The sequence below is a fragment of the Aotus nancymaae genome, unplaced genomic scaffold (assembly GCF_030222135.1).
Source record: "Aotus nancymaae isolate 86718 unplaced genomic scaffold, 86718_ANA_hifiasm-v0.15.2.pri h1tg000057l, whole genome shotgun sequence".
Taxonomy (NCBI): Eukaryota; Metazoa; Chordata; class Mammalia; order Primates; family Aotidae; genus Aotus; species Aotus nancymaae.
The window spans coordinates 16,520,792-16,543,750 of record NW_026988471.1 but is presented as its reverse complement, the minus strand read 5'-3'; the positions used below and the strand labels follow the sequence as shown (position 1 = coordinate 16,543,750).

At 33.6% G+C, this 22,959-nt stretch overlaps 1 protein-coding gene across 4 annotated transcripts in view; it reads left to right on the top strand.

The window, feature by feature from the left end:
• SMC6 (structural maintenance of chromosomes 6) overlaps positions 1–22,959 on the top strand; it is an 87,253-nt gene that overhangs the window by 43,385 nt on the left and 20,909 nt on the right. For all 4 annotated transcript variants that reach the window (XM_021669005.2, XM_021669006.2, XM_064363870.1 and 1 more), the window contains exons 16-22: positions 520–634; positions 2,257–2,417; positions 6,321–6,456; positions 7,696–7,776; positions 9,220–9,390; positions 13,143–13,280; positions 14,273–14,418. In XM_021669005.2, the coding sequence (XP_021524680.2) occupies positions 520–634; positions 2,257–2,417; positions 6,321–6,456; positions 7,696–7,776; positions 9,220–9,390; positions 13,143–13,280; positions 14,273–14,418 (948 nt within the window). The remainder of the gene's footprint in view (positions 1–519; positions 635–2,256; positions 2,418–6,320; positions 6,457–7,695; positions 7,777–9,219; positions 9,391–13,142; positions 13,281–14,272; positions 14,419–22,959) is intronic.

Below are 22,959 nucleotides of genomic sequence, written 5' to 3'. Positions count from 1 at the left end.
AAGTAATTGACTTTTATGTTTATGTATGGTAATTGTGTGAGATTTAAAGAAATTATAATTATTAATAGGCAGCAGGGCATATCAATTAAGAATCTGGACTCCAGAGCTGAGCTGCCTGGTTTAAATCCTAGCCCAATCATAAAACTAGCTTCATGACTTTGGGGAACATACTCAACTCTCTGAAGTATCCTCATCTGAAAAAAATATGGGAAGAATAATACTGTGTATCTCATGTGGTTATTATGAGGATTGAATGAGTTAATATTTGTAACATGCTTAGAACAGTGCCTGGCACACAGTATTATACGAATGCTAAATAAATAAAAGAAACCTATACAGCTGTGGTTTCAAATGTTACCAGATATTTTATATTATCTTGTTATTTATAATCTACCTGTCTGTTACAAATATATATGGAAATATATATACTCTATAATATAATAATATATATACAATTTTTATATGTATATTTAGAATTAAAATTTGCTAAGTTAATTATTCTGTATTTTTGTCTCCTAGAGCTGCTTATCATCCAGAGTTTCCAACAGTTCTGACAGCTTTAGAAATAGATAATGCGGTTGTGGCAAATAGCCTAATTGACATGAGAGGCATAGAGACAGTGCTACTAATCAAAGTAAGACCACCAGATCTTTGCTGTATTTTATGTTATTGTTAAATTTTTAAAACTGAAGATGATTATATAAATTCCTATTACCCTTTTATCATAGAGTTGTTGATGTGCTTCACTATTGTACTTTTACCTGATAAGAAAATCTGTAGGATAATATAGAAACTTGTTGATTTGTGCGTTTTCTGCTCCGTGGAACTTTATAACTTCACTTTCGGCTATTCTTTATAAAGTAATTTCACAAACGCATATTATTCTTTTGGTGCATGGTGCTATAAAATTTTTTTGTTCATTCTTTCTTGATTGACTGCCAAATTTATTTTTTATTTGCTTTTACAGATACAGTAGAATGGTATTATCATTTTACTTAAATGAAGTATTTTGCTTGATATTTTATGACTTCTTTTTTATATAACTTTGTACTCTGTTAGATAAATCAATATTTACCATATATCTGTATATGCATTTTTATTTGCTTTTTAGATTAGATCACCATATTTTGTTTCCTCTATTGGCATAAATTTGCTGAGAAAGGACAAAGTGATTTGTCTTGTTATTTAAAACAAATCTGTAATCAAAACAAAATATAAAAGAGTCTTTTTTTCTCATGAATAGAAACTAAGAAGTAATGGCCTAGATAACCCAAGTGTGTGTGTGTGTGTGTGTGTGTGTGTGTGTGTGTGTCTGTCTGTCTGTCTGTCTGTCTGTCTGTTCATATTGTAATTATTTGTGGGTTTGATTCTCTCATATTTTAGAAGGGTATTTGAAAAAAAAAAATGAAGTCTTGTTGTAAAGGTCTCTACCCAGAGAGGTTGATTAGGACTTAATTAACCTAATCTTTTTTTTTTTTTTTTTTTTTTTTGAGACAGAGTTTTGCTCTTTTTGCCCAGGCTGGAGTGCAGTGGCACAATCTCTGCTCACTGCAACCTCCACCTCCCGGGTTCAAGCGATTCTCCTGCCTCAGCCTCCCAAGTGGCTGGGATTACAGTCATGAGCCACCATGCCCGGCTAATTTTGTATTTTTAGTAGAGATGGGGTTTCTCCATGTGGTCAGGCTGGTCTCGAACTCTCAACCTCAGGTGATCTGCTCGCCTTGGCCTCCCAAAGTGCTGGGATTATAGGCATGAGCTACCACACCCAGCTAATTAGCCTAATCTTCTTTTACTTTCTCCAGGGCTTAAATATTTTCAGACTTTCCCTGCATAATTCAGTATATTAATCTTTTTTTGGAATTTCCTATTTATTCAAATTTTTTCTGGAGTGTAAAAGTCATTTAGAAAAATAATTAGTATGAACTGGTCTAAAGTATATATTTTCACATTAAAAAGCACTTAAAATAGTTGTAACTTTTAAATGGATAGCAATACTTGAATTTAAAAATAAATATACATCAATTTGTCATGAAGCATTGTTTACTAAGCTGTTTTAAGACTTTTTAAATAATTTTAATTCTAACCTTGAAAGGTTTTTAAATTGTTATATTTAACTTTATGAAATTATTTGAATGTTTTAATAAGAATGCTTGAATTATACTAAAATAATAAGGACAAATAACATTTTGAAATTCTGTACATCAGAAAAGCTTTCACATCTTTTTTAAAAATTCATTTTCTCTGCTATTCTTTTAGAATAATTCTGTAGCTCGTGCAGTAATGCAGTCCCAAAAGCCACCCAAAAATTGTAGAGAAGCTTTCACTGCTGATGGTGATCAAGTTTTTCCAGGACGTTATTATTCATCTGAATACACAAGACCTAAGTTCTTAAGCAGAGATGTGGATTCTGAAATAAGGTTGGAGTCAAGTTTAGCTTTACTGTATTATTCCCACTGCTTCCTTTGGGGTTCAGTTTCTTTCATATTATTGTTTTAGTGAGGACATGAGTAACCTATCTCACTGCTTGGTTTTAAAACATGACTTAGCTAGTTACAAAATTATAGGTTGACAGTTACCTTGCATCATGACTTTGGCAACGGCATTCAGGACTGATAATATAGAACGTATTACCTCAACTGGCTCATCTGTACACTGTTTGTTACGTGTCCTCAGGAGATAGGAGCTTGACTCAGAATGTAAATCAGCTACATCACTGTGCCCACTGTTTAGTTTTGCTGATTTGTCTCAGAGAGGATATAGCAGCCTGGTTTACATTCTGGCTCAAGCTCCTTACTATGTCCCTGACTGGTACTTTGAGTTGCACAGTTCTAGAAAGATCAATTGACATGATTAGAACACATGCTAGGAAAATGCAGCTACTAGAAGAAACAAATTGAGAAGTTAAATGAAAACTAGTAAGAGATTCAAGAGCGTGCAAAAAGAAATTTTGCTATCAAAAACAACCCCATGATTTCTTCAGAAGTGGGTGGCCCTCAGGCTGCTATAGTGCCCAGGAGCTGCACAACCACGTGATTTCTTATTCAGTTGATAAATTGATGATTTGGGCCTCAATTAATGACTTAATTCTAATCTTAAGTAGAAGAACTTAGGACTTAAGTAAAAGAAATATCTAAGAAAACTGAGCAAAAATTATAAACGACTTGTACGTGTCGGGGAAATGAGAGTTTTGTTGAAAGATTTCTTCTAATCATTTTTATGTGATTATGAGAGCAGAATAAAGGAAAATAACCATAATGGGTATTTGGAAAGTTTAGTAAAACTTCAATTAGCAGTAGAAAAAGTTGAATAATTAGCGCCTTGGTGTTGTGCCACTTGCTTTTTTGTTTGTTATCTCAATGAAGTTTTTAGTTATAAAAGTACACATAATATGTAAGCAAGCCCTTAGAATGATTACCAGGGTGGTTCATAAAAAAAAATTTCCCTGTGAATTTTTGAATTGTTAAAACACTGTAACATTTTAATGTAATTTTCTGATGTATGCTCTTAAAATTTTATTCTTTCATTTATTCTTTCAAACAACAAATATTTAATAGGTATCTAATATTCCAGGTACTAATCTAGGCACAAGACACATAAGGAAACGAAGTATTAGTACACAAAATTTCTCTAATGGAGAAATTTCTTTTAAATTAAGGGGAAGATAGAGTGTAAATGAATACTAGGTTAGGTGATGATCAGTGCTGTGGAAACAAATAAAGCATAGTGTGGGGTGAGAGAGTGATGAGTATACTGTTTTAGATAGGCTGTCGAGGAATATGTGTTCACTCCCCACAACTCACATACTCAGCTCAGGCTTAATATATTTTTCTTAGGTAGCAAATGATCTCTATGTAAAAACTAAGGAGGAACCCTGTCTGAAAATGTGTAGAAATTAGTTTTACCCAGTAAAAAGAAAGTTGTAAAATGTATTCATTTTGTTCATGAAAGTTATATTGATTGCTTAAATTTATTTTATATATTCAGAAAAATTGTATAATAAAAATATTGTCTTGCTTATTTTGTTGGTTTTTGTTTTTTATGTAGGCTGTAGTTTTCAAAGTTTGTTTACTTGGCAACATTTTTTTTTTTTTTTGAGACAGGGTCTCGCTTCAGGCTAGAGTGCAGTGGCAGGATCTTAGCTCACTGCAGCCTCTGCTTCTAGTGTTCAAGTGATTCCTGTGCCTCAGCCACCCACATAGCTGGAACTACAGGCGAGTGCCACCATGCCTGGCTAATGTTTGTGTTTTAGTGGAGACAGGGTTTCACCATGTTGACCAGGTTGGTCTCAAACTCCTGGCTTCAAGTGATCTACCCACCTCCATCTCCCAAAGATTACAGGGGTGAGCCACTGGCAGTTTTTTTTTTTTTTTTTGAGACAGGGTCTCACTCTGTCCACCAGACTGGAGTGCAGTGACCCGATCTTGGCTCACTGCAACCTTTGCCTCCAAAGTTATTCTCCTACCTCAGCCTCCTGAGTAGCTGGGACTACAGGCACATGCCACCACACCTGGCTAATTTCTGTACTTTTTGGTGGAGACAAGTTTGCGCCATGTTGGCCAGGCTGGTCTCGATCTCCTAACCTCAAGTGATCTGCCCACCTCAGCCTCCCAAAGTGCTGAGATTATAGGTGTGAGCCACTACACCCAGCCGCAACTTTTGTTTTTTTAGCAAAATTACTGTTTGTTAATGAAAGTATAGGTTTATATATGATAAAATAAATATTTCATATGAAATCCTGAGGAGCCATATTAAATTTTTGCACCTGGCCCATTTTTATCAGAAACTGCCCTATTCTCTTTCCCCATTTTATCATTCATTCAGCTAACATTTATTGAGCCTTTTTTATTTAAAAATTCTAGCAAGGTAGCACAGTTATTTTACATACCAGTAAATGTTGTATATACCGTTACTTTATGTACCAGTAAAAAGGAGATAAATGCTAATTGAACCATGGACTGCAAAATGGTTTCAGATTTCAGAGATGTTAAAATGTGAAGAAATACGCATCTTAGTGGAATATGGCCAGCTCCAGGGAATATTCCCCAGACCAGGGAAATGTTGTTCTTAACTGCAAGGGTGGTTCACTTCCACCAAGCACACAGCATTGGAACACAGATACTTGGATTAGTGAGTATCTAGATCACTTCCAAAGCCAGTTGACTCTGCCGTATGGAGGCTCTTTTTTATGAATCTGGAGTCTGGTACTTTATTTATTCTCCATATCTTTTTCTTGTTGTCCTCTTCTTCCCCTTCACTCCTCATACATTCATAGCATTTATTCAGTAGCGAACGTGTTAAGCTATTAGTTTTATCTGTTTTTATCTTCTGTGCCTTTGTGTATTTCTTTTCATCTTCTCCCCTAGTTGGTCCAGCTGATGAAAAATTTAGAGAATACACTTCAGTTATCTCTTCTCCCAGATTCACTCTTATGCTCCTGGGATACTGTGGATATATAATACAATGTTCTGTTCACATTTTAATATTATAATTTATTTCCTGATTTTTTTTTAAAGAATCACATCTTAATTCTGTTTCTACTTCTGTCTACCACTATGCATAATACTGGCACACAGAAGTTATAAGTACATTTGACCCTTGAATAGTGCAGAGGTTAGGGGCACTGACACCCCATGCAGTCGAAGTCTGTGTATAACTTTTGATTCCCCAAAATCTTAACTATTACTAGCCTACTGTTGACTGGAAGCCTTACTGATAACATAAACAGTTGATTAATATATATTTTGGATGTTACGTATGTTATAGACTGTATTCTTACAATACGGTATATTATATGCAGTACAATATATTATACAATATACTACAAATTCAGTATATCATACAATACGGTATATCATGTACTGTATTCTTAAATACAGTTAGCTGTATGTTAAGAAATCATAAGGAAGAGACAATATATTAACTATTAAATAAAAGTAGATCATCATTAAGGTCTTCATCTTTATTGTCTTCACATTGAATAAGCTGAGGAGGAGTGGTTGGTCTTACTGTCTCAGGGGTGGCAGAGGCAGAATAAAATCTGTGTATAAGTGGACCCATGTATTTCAAACTCTGCATTGTTCAAGAGTCAACTCTACTTATTAAGGAAATAAGTAAAACTTGATTTTGTTTAGAATGTTTTTTGAAATATCTGCAATAGATTTTCATGATTAATAACTTGGTAGGATTATAGAACTGCTTTAACTGAAAAGGATTTTGCACATAACTTACTATAAATAGGGCTTTCTTTGTAAAGGTCTAAAGTATTTGTAATATTGAGAAAAAGATTTTAAAGTATTTTTTATCCTCTCTTTCCTATCAAGTGACTTGGAGCATGAGGTTGAAAATAAGATGGCCCAGATATTAAATCTTCAGCAACATTTATCTGCCCTTGAAAAAGATATTAAACGCAATGAAGAACTTCTTAAAAGATGCCAACTACATTATAAAGAACTAAAGGTAAAAAAAAAAAAAAAATTTTGTTTTTTCCAACTTAATCACTACCAAGTTGATTTTAAGATCCCATCATTGACTTCGAGCAATTCTCAAACCTTTTGGCCTCAAGCCCCTTTGCACTTGTCAAAGAGCTTTCATTTATGTGGGTATATCGATCAACATTTACATTTTTTAAAATTAAAACAAAATTTAAGAATATTTAATTCATATATTAGTCTGTTTTCACACTGCTGATAAAGATACCCAAGACTGGGCAATTTATAAAGAAAAAGAGGTTTAATGGACTCCCAGTTTCACATGGCTGGGGAGGCCTCACAATCATGGCGGAAGGCAAAAGGCACATCTTATATGGCGGCAGACACGAGAGAAAGAGAGCCAAGCAAAAGGGGAAACCCATTATAAAACCATCAGATCTCATGAGACTTATTCACTACTAGGAGAACAGTAGGGGGGAAACTGTCCCCATGGTTCAGTTATCTCCCACCAGGTCCCTCTCAAAACGCATGGAATTATGGGAACTTAAATTCAAGGTGAGATTTAGGTGGGGACATAGCCAAACCATATCAGTTCATTTAAAAATAATAATAACTTATGTTAACAGAAACATTTTTTATTTAAAAAACCAAAAAAATATTTGAAACCAAAAAGATTTTGTCAGAAGATTGGAATATTTTTGTAAATCTCTAATGTCGTTTAATAAAATTTAATTAATAGTTATATCAGCTTTTGCATTCAGTCTGTTGTGATATTACATATCATATATTTATAAACCTTATATACACTCATGAGAAAGTGCTAATAAAAATGGCAAATAATGTCTTAATTGTTTTTATGAAAAGAGTTTTTACCTTACAGACCATCTGAAAGGATATCAGAGAACCCCATAGGTTACTTGGATCATACTTTGAGAACTATTGGATTAGAATAATCATTCCATAACTTGAGACTTTGGATGTTTCAGAAAAATTTTTCTCTATGGACTCAACAGTGCCATTGTTTTAAATGCTAAGATGGATTACTTAAATCTTTTTTGCATGGGAATGGATTAGTATATAAGGTGATATGGCAGAATTTATATGCAATCTCCTTTGGTTGATTTAATACTAATGTACCCCTTTCATTAATTATGAAATTCTTCTGTATCATCAGCATTATAGAGCTTTGTAGATTAATACATTCTTCCCAAGGTTTTTGGTTTTAATTTATTTTTATATTACTAAAATTCAAATACTTTTCTTTTAGATGAAAATAAGAAAAAATATTTCTGAAATTCGGGAACTTGAGAACATAGAAGAACACCAGTCTGTAGATATTGCAACTTTGGTAAAATACTTTTTATTTAATTTAAATGTAATATTAAAGGATAAAGCCACCATTTAGGTTAATGGCATCAACTCAGCTTTTTTAAGAAGTTCTTTTAATTGAAACAACTCTTAATGATTGCTGTCTCCATTCACCAATAAGGTAAAAACTACCTGGTATATAGCCTTCATATTTTTTGATGTTTTGTGTATATAACTTTCATGCACAATAATTGATTTCATCTTCTACCACACAGAAAAATACTTAACCAAAACTTAATTGTATTTCTAAACAAGGGCCCATCAAACCCTGCTGCCGAGCATAGTGTTTTTCACATAGGCACTCTCAGAGTTCATCGGTATCATTATCAGTGGGCACAGATGTCAGGATCATCTTTTAGTCAGTTCTAGTTGGTGTCTTGGTTTTTTTTTTTTTTTTTTTTCCAAATCAGTATTTTTCATTTTAATTCACCACATATTTGTTACTGTATTTTTTTTTTGTAATAATCTGTTTGTGACACTTAGCTTTTTCTGAGTTGTAGTAAACAGTGAATTAAATAAATTGCACACTTTTGTTAAAATGAGTAAATATTTATGGAGTGCTCCATGTCAGGAAGCATATTAACTGCTAAGAAATACAACAGTGCACAAAACAGAATAACTCTCAGTGCTGGTGAAGCTTTACTCTAATTAGAATTTGTCTTCATTTTGTACTAGTAGTCTTGTTTTTTACTTTCTACTTTTTATTTTTCTGCTTTAATTCCTTTTAATGATAGACTAAATTTCTTTTCTTTTTCTTTTCTTTTTTTTTTTTTTGAGATGGTGTTATACTCTTGTTGCCCAGGCTAGAGTGCAATGGTGCAATCTCAGCTCACTGCAACATCCACCTCCCGGGTTCAAGCAATTCTACTGCCTCAGCCTCCCAAGTAGGATAGGATTACAGGCATGTACCACCACACCCGGCTGATTTTTTTGTATTAGTAAAGATGGACTTTCACCATGTTGGCCAGGCTGGTTGAATTCCTGACCTCAGGTGATCCACCTGCGTTGGCCTCCCAAAGTGCTGAGTGAGCCACCGCACTTGGCCAACTAAATTTCTTAAATATATGGATTATACCTTACTTATCTTCATTTACTTAGGGTCTAACATATTGTCTGGTACAAGATATATATTGTATAATTTGAAGAAAATGAATAGATAAATGAAAGTTAGTCTTTTTTATTATGATCTCAATGAGAATATTGTCTCCTAAATAACATCCCTTCTGATTTTTCAACTTGTTCTCTTCTACTTCCTAATTTAGACATTAAGAATATAAAAATATTCTAATGTTCTATTTATATTTGATCTGATTTGTGTATAGCCTATAGTAGTTTCTCTTCTCTTAGAATTATTTATATGTTTCTTCTATTTGAAAACTTAAAGTATTTTAATTAACACTATATGCTATTTAAATGTTATCAGGAAGATGAAGCCCAAGAAAATAAAAGCAAAATGAAAATGGTTGAGAAACATATGGAGCAACAAAAAGAAAATATGGAGCGTCTTAGAAGTCTGAAAATAGAAGCAGAAAATAAGTATGATGCAATTAAATTAAAAATTAATCAACTGTCAGAGCTAGCAGACCCACTTAAGGTATATATTTTTGATATTCTGTTATATATGTATTTTATGTTTTAGTTTTATATCCACAGTGTACTCATTGGATATTGGCCTAAAAGAATTTTTGGTTAAATATAAATGTAACAGCATAAAAATCGAATATAAAGAATGGTGGGAACCAGACTTTCATCATTAGATCAATTATTATTAAACACTTCTGCTCATGCCTTTAGGAGAATAAATCACTGAATTTCCATTTCTCCTAGAGGATTATAGCTTTTTTTTTTTGACTCTTTATGATATTTAAAAATCAGAACCAGGGGCAGAGACATCTTGTACATCAGACTGTCTCTTTGCATACATGTTCTGTTGTCTGGCTTTGCTTCAATAACTCAAGGATTAGTTGTTATAAAAGCTAACTTGAAATAAAGTGCTATTCATCTCTTGTTTATTAGCTATTTCAGTTATGTTTCAGGCTGAATTCAATTGACTTTATTTTTAGCACACACTTTTTGAGACAAAATTGACCATGAAGTTTTTCATAATATTCCCTGGTTATTCCTCATAAATCTGATCAACAGAGAAAAAATAGACTGAAGTTAAAAAGTAGACTGAAACAAACAGTACCTTACGGACCTGTGAGACTATCACAGAGTAGCTGACATTTGTGTTGCTGGACTATTAGAAAGTGAGGGAAAAGAGGGCATGACTGAAAAAGTGCCTAAAGAAATAATGACTAAACACTTTCCAAATTTGGCAAAAAGCATAAACTTACAGATTAGAGAAGGTAAGTGAACCGAAAGCAAGATAAACCCAAAGTAATCTACAATAAAACACATTATAATGAAACTTCTGGAAATTAAAGAAAAGGTCTTACAGATAGCAAGAGAAAACCTTATATAGAAAAGGATTTTTGAATGACAGCATATTTCTCATCAGAAACCATGGAGGCCAGATGGAAGTGGCACATTTTTCAAGTGCTAAATGATGTGTCAACCCTGTGTCCGCCAAAAATATTTCCAAGCAATGAAGGAAAAATCAAGATATTCTCAGATGAAGCAAACTTAGAGAATTTGTTAGGAACAATAAAAGAGGGAATCTTGGAATATCAGGAAGAAGGAAAAATGAGATAAAATTAGGAAAAAATGCAATAGACTTTACTTTTCTTCTTGAGTTTTAAAAATTATGTTTAGAAGGCAAGCAAAAATTGTAATATCTGAGATGATTCTAAATGTATGTAGAGGAAACATTTAAGACCATTATATTAAAAATGGGTAAAAGAAAAGGGATGCAAAAGGGGGATAAGATTTCTTAATTTCTCAAACTGGTAAAATAATTATGCCAGTAGACTGTGAGGTTTGGTGTATATAATGTAACACCTATGGCAGCTGCTAAAAAAGCTATACAAAGAGATGCACTAAAATGTACTACAGATAAATCGAGATGGAATCCTTAATGTATGTTCAAGTATCCCCCATGAGGCAGGAAAGAGAAGACAGATAAACAACAAACAGAATACAAAAAATAAAATGACAGACTTAAATTTAGATTTACTTGTCTAAATAAACAAATTGAAAGACAGATATGGGCAGAGTAGATTGAAACACGACTATATGCTATCTATAATTAGCTCCCATCAAATATGGCCATAAAGGCAGGTTGAAAGTAAAAGGATAGAGATGGTTTATCTTCCATATAATAAAGGAAAGCAGGAGTGGCTATATTAAAAGTGAACTTCAAAAAAAAATCACCAGAAACAGGGAAGGACATTATGTAATGACGAAAGGCTCAGTCCATCGAAAATACATAGCAGTTCTAAATATGTGTGCAACAAATATTTGAGCTGTACCATATGAGAAGCAAAATCTGATAGGACTTCCTCAATAATTGATAGAGCAACTACACCAAAAATTAACAAGGATATAGAAAAACTCAACAAGATCTAATCATTATATCTATTATTGAGTAAAATTTATCCATTTAAAGTGTATAATTCAATGGTTTTTCGTGTATCCAGAGTTGTGCAACCATTTCCACAATTTTAGAACATGTTCATCACCTAATAAAGAAACCTGTACTGATTAACAGTGGCTCCTAATTCTCTCCTATCCCCATCCCCTGGCAAAACTAATCTGCTTTCTATCTATAGATTTGCCTATTCCAGACATTTGATATGAGTAGAATCATATAATATGCGATCTTTTGTTACTGGCTTCTTCCATTTAGCATAGTGTTTTCAAGTTTCATCTGTGTTGTGGCATGTGTCAGAACTTTATTCCTTTTTATTGCCTAGTAATATTCACATTTTATTTACGCATTCATCAGTTGATGGACATTTGGGCACTGCTGCTGCTGTGAAGATTCATGTACAAGTTTTTGTGTAGATATGTGTTGTCATTTGTCTTGGATAGATATCTAGGAATCGAATTGCTAAGCTATGTTCTTACATTGTATTTTGAAGAACTTTGAAACATTTCCAAAGTGACTGTACCATTTAATGTTCTCATCAACAGTGTTTGAATGTCTCAATTTCTCTATATCCTTATCAACATTGGTTATTTTCTGCCTTTTTAATTTTGACCATGCTATTGAGTGAGAAGTGGTATCTCATTGTGATTTTGATTTGCATTTTTCTTGTGGCTAATACTGTTTGTAGTTTCATGTTCTTATTGGCCATTTGTATATCTTTGGGGAAATGTCTCTTCAAATCTTTGCCCTTTTCATAGTTAGATTATGGATCTTTTATTCTTGAGTTGTAAGAGTTCTTTATATATTCTGGATATGTGTTGGCTGTTTTTTGGTATAGTAAATGTTTTAATTCATTTTTCAATTATTCCTAGTATATAGATACATTACTGAATTTTGTGTTGACCTGTATCCAGTACCTTTCTAAACTCACTTATTAGTTTTAAAGTTCTTTTGGAATTTATATACCATCATCTCTCTTTTAAATACAGTATTATTTTTTTTTTTCTAATTTTTATGCTTTTTATTTCCTTTTATTTTAATTGATCTAGCCAGGACCTCCAATAACTGTTGACCTTTAATACACTGTTGAACAGAAGCCATGGAACTAGATATCCTTACCTTGCACTTGTTCTTAGAAAGAAAGCATTCGGTATTTCATCATGAAGTAATAGCTACTATGTGTGTTTTGATTGTCCGGTTGTTGTTGTTCATGTTTTCCCTCTTTATGTCCTTCCTTTGAGATTACCAAGTAATTAGGAGTGTTCCTTTATCTTTTCTCCCAGTTTTTTAGCTATACCTCTTGTTTTATTTTTTTTCCAGTGGTTGCTGTGCTTTACAGTATGCATCTTTACCCTACCACAGTCTGCTACTGTTTATTTTTAAAGTTGTCTTGGGATAGCTTCTTTCCAGTTGTATTTTATGCTCAAAATTTTGAAATTATACCAGATACAATGACTAAATAAATCAATGTCTATTTTTTTATATCCTTTCTTTTTCCCCTGACCCACCTTTTTTAAAACCAGGTATCCTTTTTCAAGTGACCTCTGTAAATGCCTAATACTCGTATTGTTTTAAGTTTTTAAAGGTTAATGTGGATTCCCCAAAAAAAACCTAGTTTATTAAAATAAAATTGAAAACTGTAATATATGGGGAATTCAGATAAGAATTTGAATTTAATGTGACTTCCTAATTTGGGAAACTCCTCACTTCTACTCAGACACATATGGATATAAACTCTTAACACTTGCATCTTCAAGCAACATAATCCTGGCCACTTTATTGAGTTGTAATCTTTTATTTTGACTTTGTTCAAACAGGATGAATTAAACCTTGCTGATTCTGAAGTGGATAACCAAAAACGAGGGAAACGACATTATGAAGAAAAACAAAAAGAACACCTGGATACCTTAAATAAAAAGAAACGAGAACTGGATATGAAAGAGAAAGAACTAGAGGTTTTTCACCATTTTTTTTTCTAGTTACTTTGTTTTCAGCCTTAGTTGTGACTATTAAAGTGTGTTTTCCCTAATGTCATGTTTCTAAAAACAGACAAGTTGTCTGAATTTCTATTTCATATAGAGTAATAGGTGTTTGGGTGAATCAACAGAAGAGGCTTAGGGACCCTAAAGTGTAAGTACTTACATAAGCAAGACTGCAACAGTCCTATATTATGCCTCTGAGTGCTTTAGAAAGCAGCATTGTCTTTCAGCTAACAGAGCTCCTTAGATGCCCACCTTCGCAAGCAGGTAGCCATTGTGTGTTAGGAAAAGACACCCCTTCCAGTGAATAACTGGGATGTAGGCAGGGCTAGATTTTAGCTCGCACTAGACATGCCTGTTGGCAACTCTAAGCAGTGGCCCAGTGTTTAGAGGAGAATAAATTGAAGACAACCTTATCCTACCCAGAACAGATGGATTTCAACTTTGCATTTATATCTTAAGGAAAATGATCTAAACTCTGTAATTCATTTTCTTATTTTTCTCATTTGTTTAAGACATCATACAGAATGTTGTAAATATAAATAAGTAGTATGTGTAAAAGTAGTTTGCTTTCTTTACCCCATGAGGGTCTTTGTTTCTTTATGTTTTCAATACCATTGGTGCTCAGAGTCCATCCTAAAGGACGTAAGCTACATCTCACCTCGGTGACCTAGATAGCAAGCTTTTTGTAACTGCTACATTAAATTTATTTTACTAGGAAGTTGTGGAGATGTTGCATCTTATTAGAGTTACACACAACAATGCACTTTTCTCTTGAGGTCATTACTCTGGACTTTATCTTCAATATTAAACTTAGATAAATATAAATAACATTGATATTAAATATAATTAAAATACATTTTTTAAACCTAAGTTCAGAATTTTACTTTGCATATTTTGACACGAGTAGTACAATGAATTGTTACATCGAAGAAGAGTTTTAAAGATTTAAACATCTATTTTCTTAGGAGAAAATGTCACAAGCAAGACAAATCTGCCCAGAGCGTATAGAAGTAGAAAAATCTGCATCAACTCTGGACAAAGAAATTAATCGATTAAGGCAGCAGATACAGGCAGAACATGCTAGTCATGGAGATCGAGAGGAAATAATGAGGTAAATCGGTGGTAGCTTTTCTGCTTTACTACATTATTCATGCATATCATCAAGACAAAAAAATGAAAACCATATATACACATCTTAAAATTGAATGAAGTGTTAATATTGCAGGTAGTTATAGCTGAAGTAGTCCTTTATATGTGTGTTATCAATAAACAGTAACCTTTTTTCTTCTGAATTATTATTACAAAACTCATTATGGAATGACATTTTAACATAAATGCTTTTGTATACCTATAAGGTTCATATAGACATGAAAATGTTCAGCTTCATAAATAAAGAAATGGAAATCAGAACGGAAGCCATTTTTCAAATATATCAAATTGAATAGGATGAAAATAACACTAATATTCCAGGTCAATGAGGTTCAGTGAAACAGATATTTTTATATTACTGATAAAAAACAGATGCTCTAGATAATTAGAGCATAGGTTCTAAATTTATCTTAATTTAAATTACAGTTCTACCACCTACTTATGTGACTTTGGCAAATTATCTAATCTCTGTGAACTTTAATTTTCCCACTCACAAAATGGGTATAATGATAATACTTACCTCAAAGCGTTGTTCTGAAGATTAAATGAAATAATCCATAAACAATATATAGGAAATATAGTATATTAGTTGTTATCATTAATGTCTTTCTGAAAAGCATTTAGTGGTATATGTTAATATATTTTGTCAAAATTTCAATTGGCCAGGTAATTTTGTTGTTATTACATACTCCAGTGGGTACGTATGGTATTTTGATACCTACATACGATGTGTAATGATCAAGTCAGTATATTTAGGATCTCCCTCACCTCAAACATTTACTATTTCTTTATGTTGGGAACATTTCAAGAAATCTCCTTATATTATTGTTAACTAATGTCACCCTACTGTGCTCTCAAACAGCAGAACTTATTCTAACTGTGGTTGTAGCCATTAACCAATCTCTTTGAATTATCCCTCCCACCCCACTGAGACACACACCCTTTGCAGCCTCTGGTACCTCATTCAACTCGACCTCCATGAAGTCAACTTTTTTAGCTCCCACATATGAGTGAGAACATGCAAGATTTGTTGTTCTGTGCCTGGCTTACTTCACTTAATACGATGACTTCCAGTTCCATCTATGTTGCTGTAAATGATAAGATTTTTTTTTTTTTGGAGACGGGATTTCACTCATTACCCAGGCTGGAATGTAATGGTGCGATATTGGCTTACTGCAGCCTCCACCTCCCAGATTCAAGCAATTCTCCTGTCTTAGCTTCCCAAATAGCTGGGATTATAGGTGCATGCCACCACGCTCGGCTAATTTTTGTATTTTTAGTAAAGACAGGGTTTCATCATATTGGTCAGTCTGGTCTCAAACTCCTGACCTCAGGTGATCTACCCGCCTTGGCCTCCCAAAGTGCTGCGATTATAGGCATGAACCACCAGCCTCATTCTTTTTTATAGTTGAATAGTTTCCTGGTGTGTGTGTGTGTGTGTGTGTGTGTGTGTGTGTGTGTGTGTGTGTGTATACACACATATATACCACATTTTTCTTCATTCATTAATGGATATGTAGGTTGATTACATATCTTGGCTATTGTAAATAGTTGCTTTTTTGATTTAGTGATATATCTTGGAGATCTTCTTATATCAGTACCTAGACATTTCCCTATTGTCTTTTATAATTTCACTTTTTTTTAATCTTCTTTTCATGGATAGTTGAGTTTTAATCTAATCTTATGCTATTGCAAATGGAACACAATAACTGAACTTGCATTATTTTATATGTACTCTGGGTTTTTTTAATAGGATAAACTCCATATGGCCAGATTTCTCTTTGTAGGGATTGTACTCATTTTGCATTCCCGTTAGCAATGTACTAGAGTGCCTATTTCCCTACAGCCTAAACAGCGTGTGACCTTCTTAGATTCTTTTTGCTGATAGATTTCTTAAGAAAAAGAATTCGCTATAATTTTAATGTGCCTTTCTCTTATATTGAGTGAAGTTGAACATCTTTTATTTATTTTTGTTTTTCTATGAACTTTTCATGTACTTTTTTCTCTATTCAGTATATTACATTTTTTAAATTAAATATTTTGTGATACTTACATATTTGCAGGTAATTTTTTGGGTTTTTGTTTTGTTTTGTTTTTCTGAAATGGAGTCTTGCTCTGTCACCCAGGCTGCAGTGCAGTGGTGCAATCTTGTCTCACTGCCACCTCCGCCTCCTGGGTTCAAGCGATTATCCTGCCTCAGCCTGCCGAGTAGTTGGGATTACAGGCACATACCACCACATGCAGCTAATTTTTTGTATTTTTAGTAGAGACAGAGTTTTGCCATGTTGACCACACTGGTCTCATACTCCTGACCTCAAGTAATCGCCTGCCTCCGCCTACCAAAGTGCTGGGATTACCTGCATGAGCCACCACGCCCAGCCACAGGCAGTTGTTAAAAAACCATCCTGTTTGATTGTGGCTTTATGGTGTTCTTTCTGATTTTTGTTGTTAATTTATTCAGTGAATTTAGTAACCTGAGCAAAAGCTATTTATTTTTCTGTGCAAAATCAATTTTAAGTCTATGTTCTGCTAATCACTCACATTTTATATTTCTCTTTCTATTAGTTATAAAATAAAATAATTGCAGTAGTAATTTAAGAAGCAACTAGAGCTCGAGCAAAATTTTAATCCTAGTGGATTTTCCCATTTGGAATTAATAGTGTATTGAATAGAGAAATTGCCTAGATTCAGTTGCCATAAACATGCATCTATTATTATAAATACAGTTGGCTCTTTGTATCCACTGGTTCCATATCCACAGATTCAACCAACCACAGATTAAGAAGACTGGGGGAAAAAACTCAACAACAAAAGAATACAACAGTAAAAAATAATACGAATTTAAAAAATACAATACAACAACTATTTACATAGTATTTACATTGTCTTAGGTATTAGAAGTAATCTCTAGAGATGATTTAAAGTATACAGGAGGATGTATATAGGTTCTATGCAAATACAATGACATTTATAAAAGGGATCCATGGATTTTTGTATCTGCCCATGGGGCCTTGGAACCAGGTCCTTTGCAGATACTGAGGGACAGCTCTATAAAAAATCATAAAACATTATTGAAAAGCCATATATATTTAGCATGTATACATGCACACATATATATATATACACTCACTTTTCTTTAATTTTTTTTTCTGTAGCATTCAAGAATAGGTTTCATATATCATGGCCTTTTACCTCTTAGTACTTCAACATGTTCCCTAAGAATAAGAGTTTTACATAGCTACAATACTGTTATAAAGTACAGGAAATTGAACATTGATACCTGTAGTTCAATTCCCATGTCGACAGTTCTCCATGTCTTTCCTACGATATCAGATGCAGTCTAGAGTTGTATATTTCATTTGTCATGCTGTTTTATAGAATGCTCTTTGTTTTGGTTTTACATATTTTTTCTCATAATTAGGTTCATATGTGTTCTTGGCCAGGATGCCACAGAAATGATGATGTGTCTTTCTCTGGGTATCACATCCAGAGGCATGTAATCTCTCTCTTCTTTCTCTCTCTCTCTCACTGATGATGTTAATTTTGACCACCCAGTACAAGGTGTTAATTGGTTTTTCCATTATGTGCTTTACAATTTTTTCACTTGTAAACTAATAAACATTCTGCGGGCAGGCACTTTGCAACTCTGCCAGTATCCTGCTTTTCATCATGTTTTCACCCCTAGATTTATCATCTGCTAATGATTCTTACCTGAGCTAATCTTTACTATACTGCTTGAAAAATGGGGATTTTTCAATTCTATTGTATCTGTCATATTTATCAGTCATTTTTAAGGAAGAGCCTACCTTATCTTCAATTTATTTATTAATATATTTACTTGCCTTTGCAATATGGACTTTGCAATTATTGCCAAATACCTCTGCAAGATATGTTTACAATTTTTTTCTAGTATTTAGTAAATTTACTGTGTTCTAAAGTTATTTGGATTAGGTTTTTCTTTCTCTCTCAACTGTTATAGTTATTAATTGACTTGATTTGGAAATGTTTTCATTTGCATTCAGTTTGCTTGTTAATTTCATTTTACAGATTTTTATTTTACTCAATGGACTGTAGTCAGTTACAGTCCATGCTTATTTTAAGATTTTCCTTTTTTGAGACAGGGTCTCTCTCTTTTGCCCAGGCTGGAGTGCAATGGCAGGATCTTGGCTGACTGCAACCTCTGCCTCCCAGGCTCAAGTGATCCTCCCACCCCAGCCTCCCAAAGTGCTGGGATTACAGGCATGAGCTACTGCGTGGCCTATTTTAAGATTTAAATTGTTCCATCTTTGGTCAAATGGAGGCTCTTCAAGCTGGTTCCTGCATTTTCTTAACATGCTTTCTTTATTTTTTTTTATTGTAATAGCATTTTTAAACTTTGTGATATAACAAAATGTTTCGAGCCCATTCTGTATCTGATCCAGCCTTGGAGTCAGTCACTTCTCCAAAGAGCCCTGGTTCCTTTTTGTAAGGAATGATATCTAAAAATTTGAATTTTAGGTGTGCTAATTGTTGCTGGGGTAGCATTTCTTCTAGCACCTTTCAGTTAACAGAACTGAAAACGTGAGTTTGTATTGGTGTCTCCAATCCCACAAAGGGCTTTTTAACCTCAACCTATTCCTTGTTTCTGTCATTTTTCTTCTCAGGAGGAACCCTGGCTGTCAACAACATTAACATTAACTCAGTTTCACAATAAATATCTACAAAAAGAAAATTATTGAAAAGCATTCAGGCCGGGCGTGGTGGCTCACGCCTATAATCCTAGCACTTTGGGAGGCCGAGGCGGGTGGATCACGAGGTCAAGAGATCGAGACCATCCTGGCCAACATGGTGAAACCCCGTCTCTCCTAAAAATTACAAAAATTAGCCGGGCATGGTGGTACGTTCCTGTAGTCCCAGCTACTTGGGAGGCTGAGGCAGGAGAATTGCTTGAACCCAGGAGGCGGAGGTTGCGGTGAGCCGAGATCGCGCTATTGCACTCCAGCCTGGGTAACAAGAGCGAAACACTGTTTCAAAAAAAAGAAAAGAAAAGAAAAGAAAAGCATTCAACATGTGTTTGCAATTTTTTCTCTACTATTTAGTAAATTTACTGTGTTCTAAAGTTGTTTGGATTAAGTTGGTCTTTCTTTATTGTTGTAGTTATTAATTGACTTGATTTAGAAATATTTTTGTTTGTATTCAATTTTAGATTTCTCTCATCCTTGTTTATTTAATTTCTCTTTGGGGGGTATATGTTGAAATTAACATGTTTTCACAAGTCAAAGCCATAAACAAAAGTATATTCAGGGTAGTGTTCTCCCTCTCTCATCCTTTCCACCCTATTTCCCCCAGCCCACTCCCTATAGGCAACAGTTCTTTTTTATTTTCTATCTTTCATGTTTTTTGTTTGTTTGTGGAAGTAAGCTGGTTCATATGTGTTTTCGTTTTTCCATGGTTCCTCTACTTTCTTTCACAAAAGGTAATCAACTGCCTTGCTTTTATCATTCACCAGTGTACCTGGAAATCACTCTATATCAGTTCATTGAGATATTCCTCATTCTTTTTACAGCTTCATTGTACTGTCTTTTGTGAGTCTTCACACACATTGATCTGTACCATAGTTTATTCAGTCATTTTGTGTGTGTGCATTTTGGTTATTTCCAGTATTTTACAGTTACAGATAATGCTGCAATGAATTATCTTGCTCATGCAAACATTTTCAGGCTGAATAGAAAAAATATAAGAACTAACTATATGCTGTTTATCAAAATACACTTTAAATATTAACATAAGGACAGAGAAGATCCTAAGTAAAATATGGTAAAAGATACACTATGCAAACATTAGTCAAAAGAAAGCTGATTAAGCTATAATAATAACACTAAGCTATAATAATAACACGATAGACTTTATGCAAGAAATATTAATAGAGGCCGAAAGGGCCATTTCATAGTTATAAAAGTTATTTTTAAAAATATTTAAATTTGTACAGACCTAATAATATAGCTTCAAAATACATAAAAATTGGGAGAACTCAAAGGCAAAGTAGAAGAATTGACAATTAGAGTTGGAAATTTTAATAAACCTTTCTTAGTAATGGATAGAACGATCAGATGAAAAGTCAGTAAGGCAATGTAAGATTTAAATTACACAACCAAATTGGCCTAATTGGCAGAGCTATAGAACATTGTGCCAAACTACCACAGATTGTATATTGTTTTGAAGTACATGTGGAACAGTTACCAAACTGGACCATTTTTCTGGCTATAAGTCTCAACAAATTTCAAAGGATTGATGTCAAACAGAATATATTGTAAAGTGGAATGAAATTAGAAATAACAGGTAACCTTAAAATTTAATGAATATTAGAAAATTAAGCATAAAATTATTTTAAAATTACAGAAAATTATCTTCAGGCTGTGTGTATACAGTGTATATAAAACATAAATGCATTTTTTGTGTTTAGATTTGGGTCCCATCTCCAAGATATCTCATCTATATGCCAATATTCCAAAATATTGGCATGGAGCAAAGTTTGTATATATTGAATCATCAGAAAGTGAAGGTGTTACTATCTTAGCCATCCATGTAAACAGTCTGTGGTTGTGTGGAATCACCATTCCTGTCTCTGAGTTTATATGCTTCCTATAAGCAGTCATTTTCTTATACTTATTCATACATAAATACTTAGTAAAAAATGTGACATACATATCTAGTGTTTATGTATGTCATACATGTACAGAAAAGATATATCACAGCTGAAGGGGGCTAGGAAGTTCTCTTTTCCCTTGCAGACACTGAATAAATAAACTGCATTGTTTGCGGGCGTTTTGACTGCAACCTGTCCCATGAAGTCAGGTGTGGAATTTTTCACTTGTGGTGTCATATCAGTGCTCAAAATGTTTCAGATTTTGAAGCGTTTTGAATTTAAGACTTTTGGTTTGTTTTCTGAGCCAGAGTCTCACTCTGTTGCCCATGCCGGAGTGCTGCGGCACGATCTTGTCTCATTGCAACTCAGCCCCCTGGGTTCAAGCGATTCTCCTGCTCAGCCTCTTGAGAAGCTGGGATTACCAGGGCCTGCCACCATGCCCAGCTGATTTTTGTATTTTTAGTAGAGACAGGGTTTCACCATGTTGGCTAGGGTGGTCTCGAACCTTCACCTCACACAATTCTCCTGCCTTTGCCTCCCAAAGTGCTGGGATTACAGGCATGAGATACTGTAGCTGGCCAAATTTCAGATTTTTGGATTAGGAATGCTCAACCTGTATGAGACAGGATACTTTTTCCCCAACTTTGCCAACAAAGTATATAGTGTATAGTTAGGCTTTTTAATTTGTGCCTGTCTGATGGCTTAGAAATGGCATATTAGTGTAACTTTAATTACATTCCATCATTATAATAAAACAACATTTTTTCATATATTTAAGAATCATTTTTATACCTTTGAATTACCTTCTATTTTAAAATTATTTTTCTATAGTGTTTTTTCCTCAAAGTTTGTTTTTAACATATATATGTTAGAAATATTAGCTAAATATTGCAAATTTTTCTGTAAATCATTTCCTTTTTGAATTTGTATATATGTATTTTTTACCATGAAAAGATTAAATTTATTTAGTTCAATTTGTCAGTCTTTGATTACATCTGGATTTTGGGTCACAGTTAAAATGCTTTTCTCTCTATCTAGGTTATAAAGGTATTTACCTATGACTTTTATTCTTTTTTATTACTTTTTCCACCTGTTCTAATTACCTATGTTTTTTTAGTACTTCTGCATGTACATTTTTAAATGTGATATTTGTGATTTATTTAGAATTTATTTTCATTTATGGTGTGAGGAATGATTTTGTTTTTTTCCACATGACCATGCAGCCATTTGAAAAGTTGTTTGTTCTCTTTTGCTTGAGAATGGCATGTATGAATATTTTCTCTGTGTTGCAGATTGATAAGAATTTGTCTTTAGCTTTTATGTTTGAAGGATAGTTTGGCCTAATAGAAAACTCTTGGCTCATGCTTTTCCTCCTGAGCATCTTGTTATGATGGTGCTTGTCTAGTATGTCCTGTAACTTGTCTAGAATGTTAGATTCAGTGATTCTTTCATTGTTAAACATTGTGCTTTTTCAATATGTAGATTTAAGTCTTTTGGATCTTAAAAATTTTGTTGAATTTTATTTTAAAATATGTTGTTTCATTGTTTTGCTCTTTTTTCAAGGTCTTCAGTTATATTGGCTCTCTATATCTTCTCTAGTTACTCTGTCTAACCATTTTGTCTGATTTTTTTGTTTTTCTTGATTTTCTCATTTATGTTCTTTATTTCCATCGATGTGTTTTCCATGTTTCTGTTTTCTCCTATACATCTTCTCATTTTGTCTTCATATCTCTGTGTATTCTTTTTGGGGGGAAGTTCTAGCCCTCCTACCTTCCTGACCATGGGTTCTCTTGCTTTACCTACTCTTGTCTGATTATCACCTTCTATTGTTTATCTATTCCTTCGGTTCTTTTATGTCTGCTTTGAGATATTCCTTCC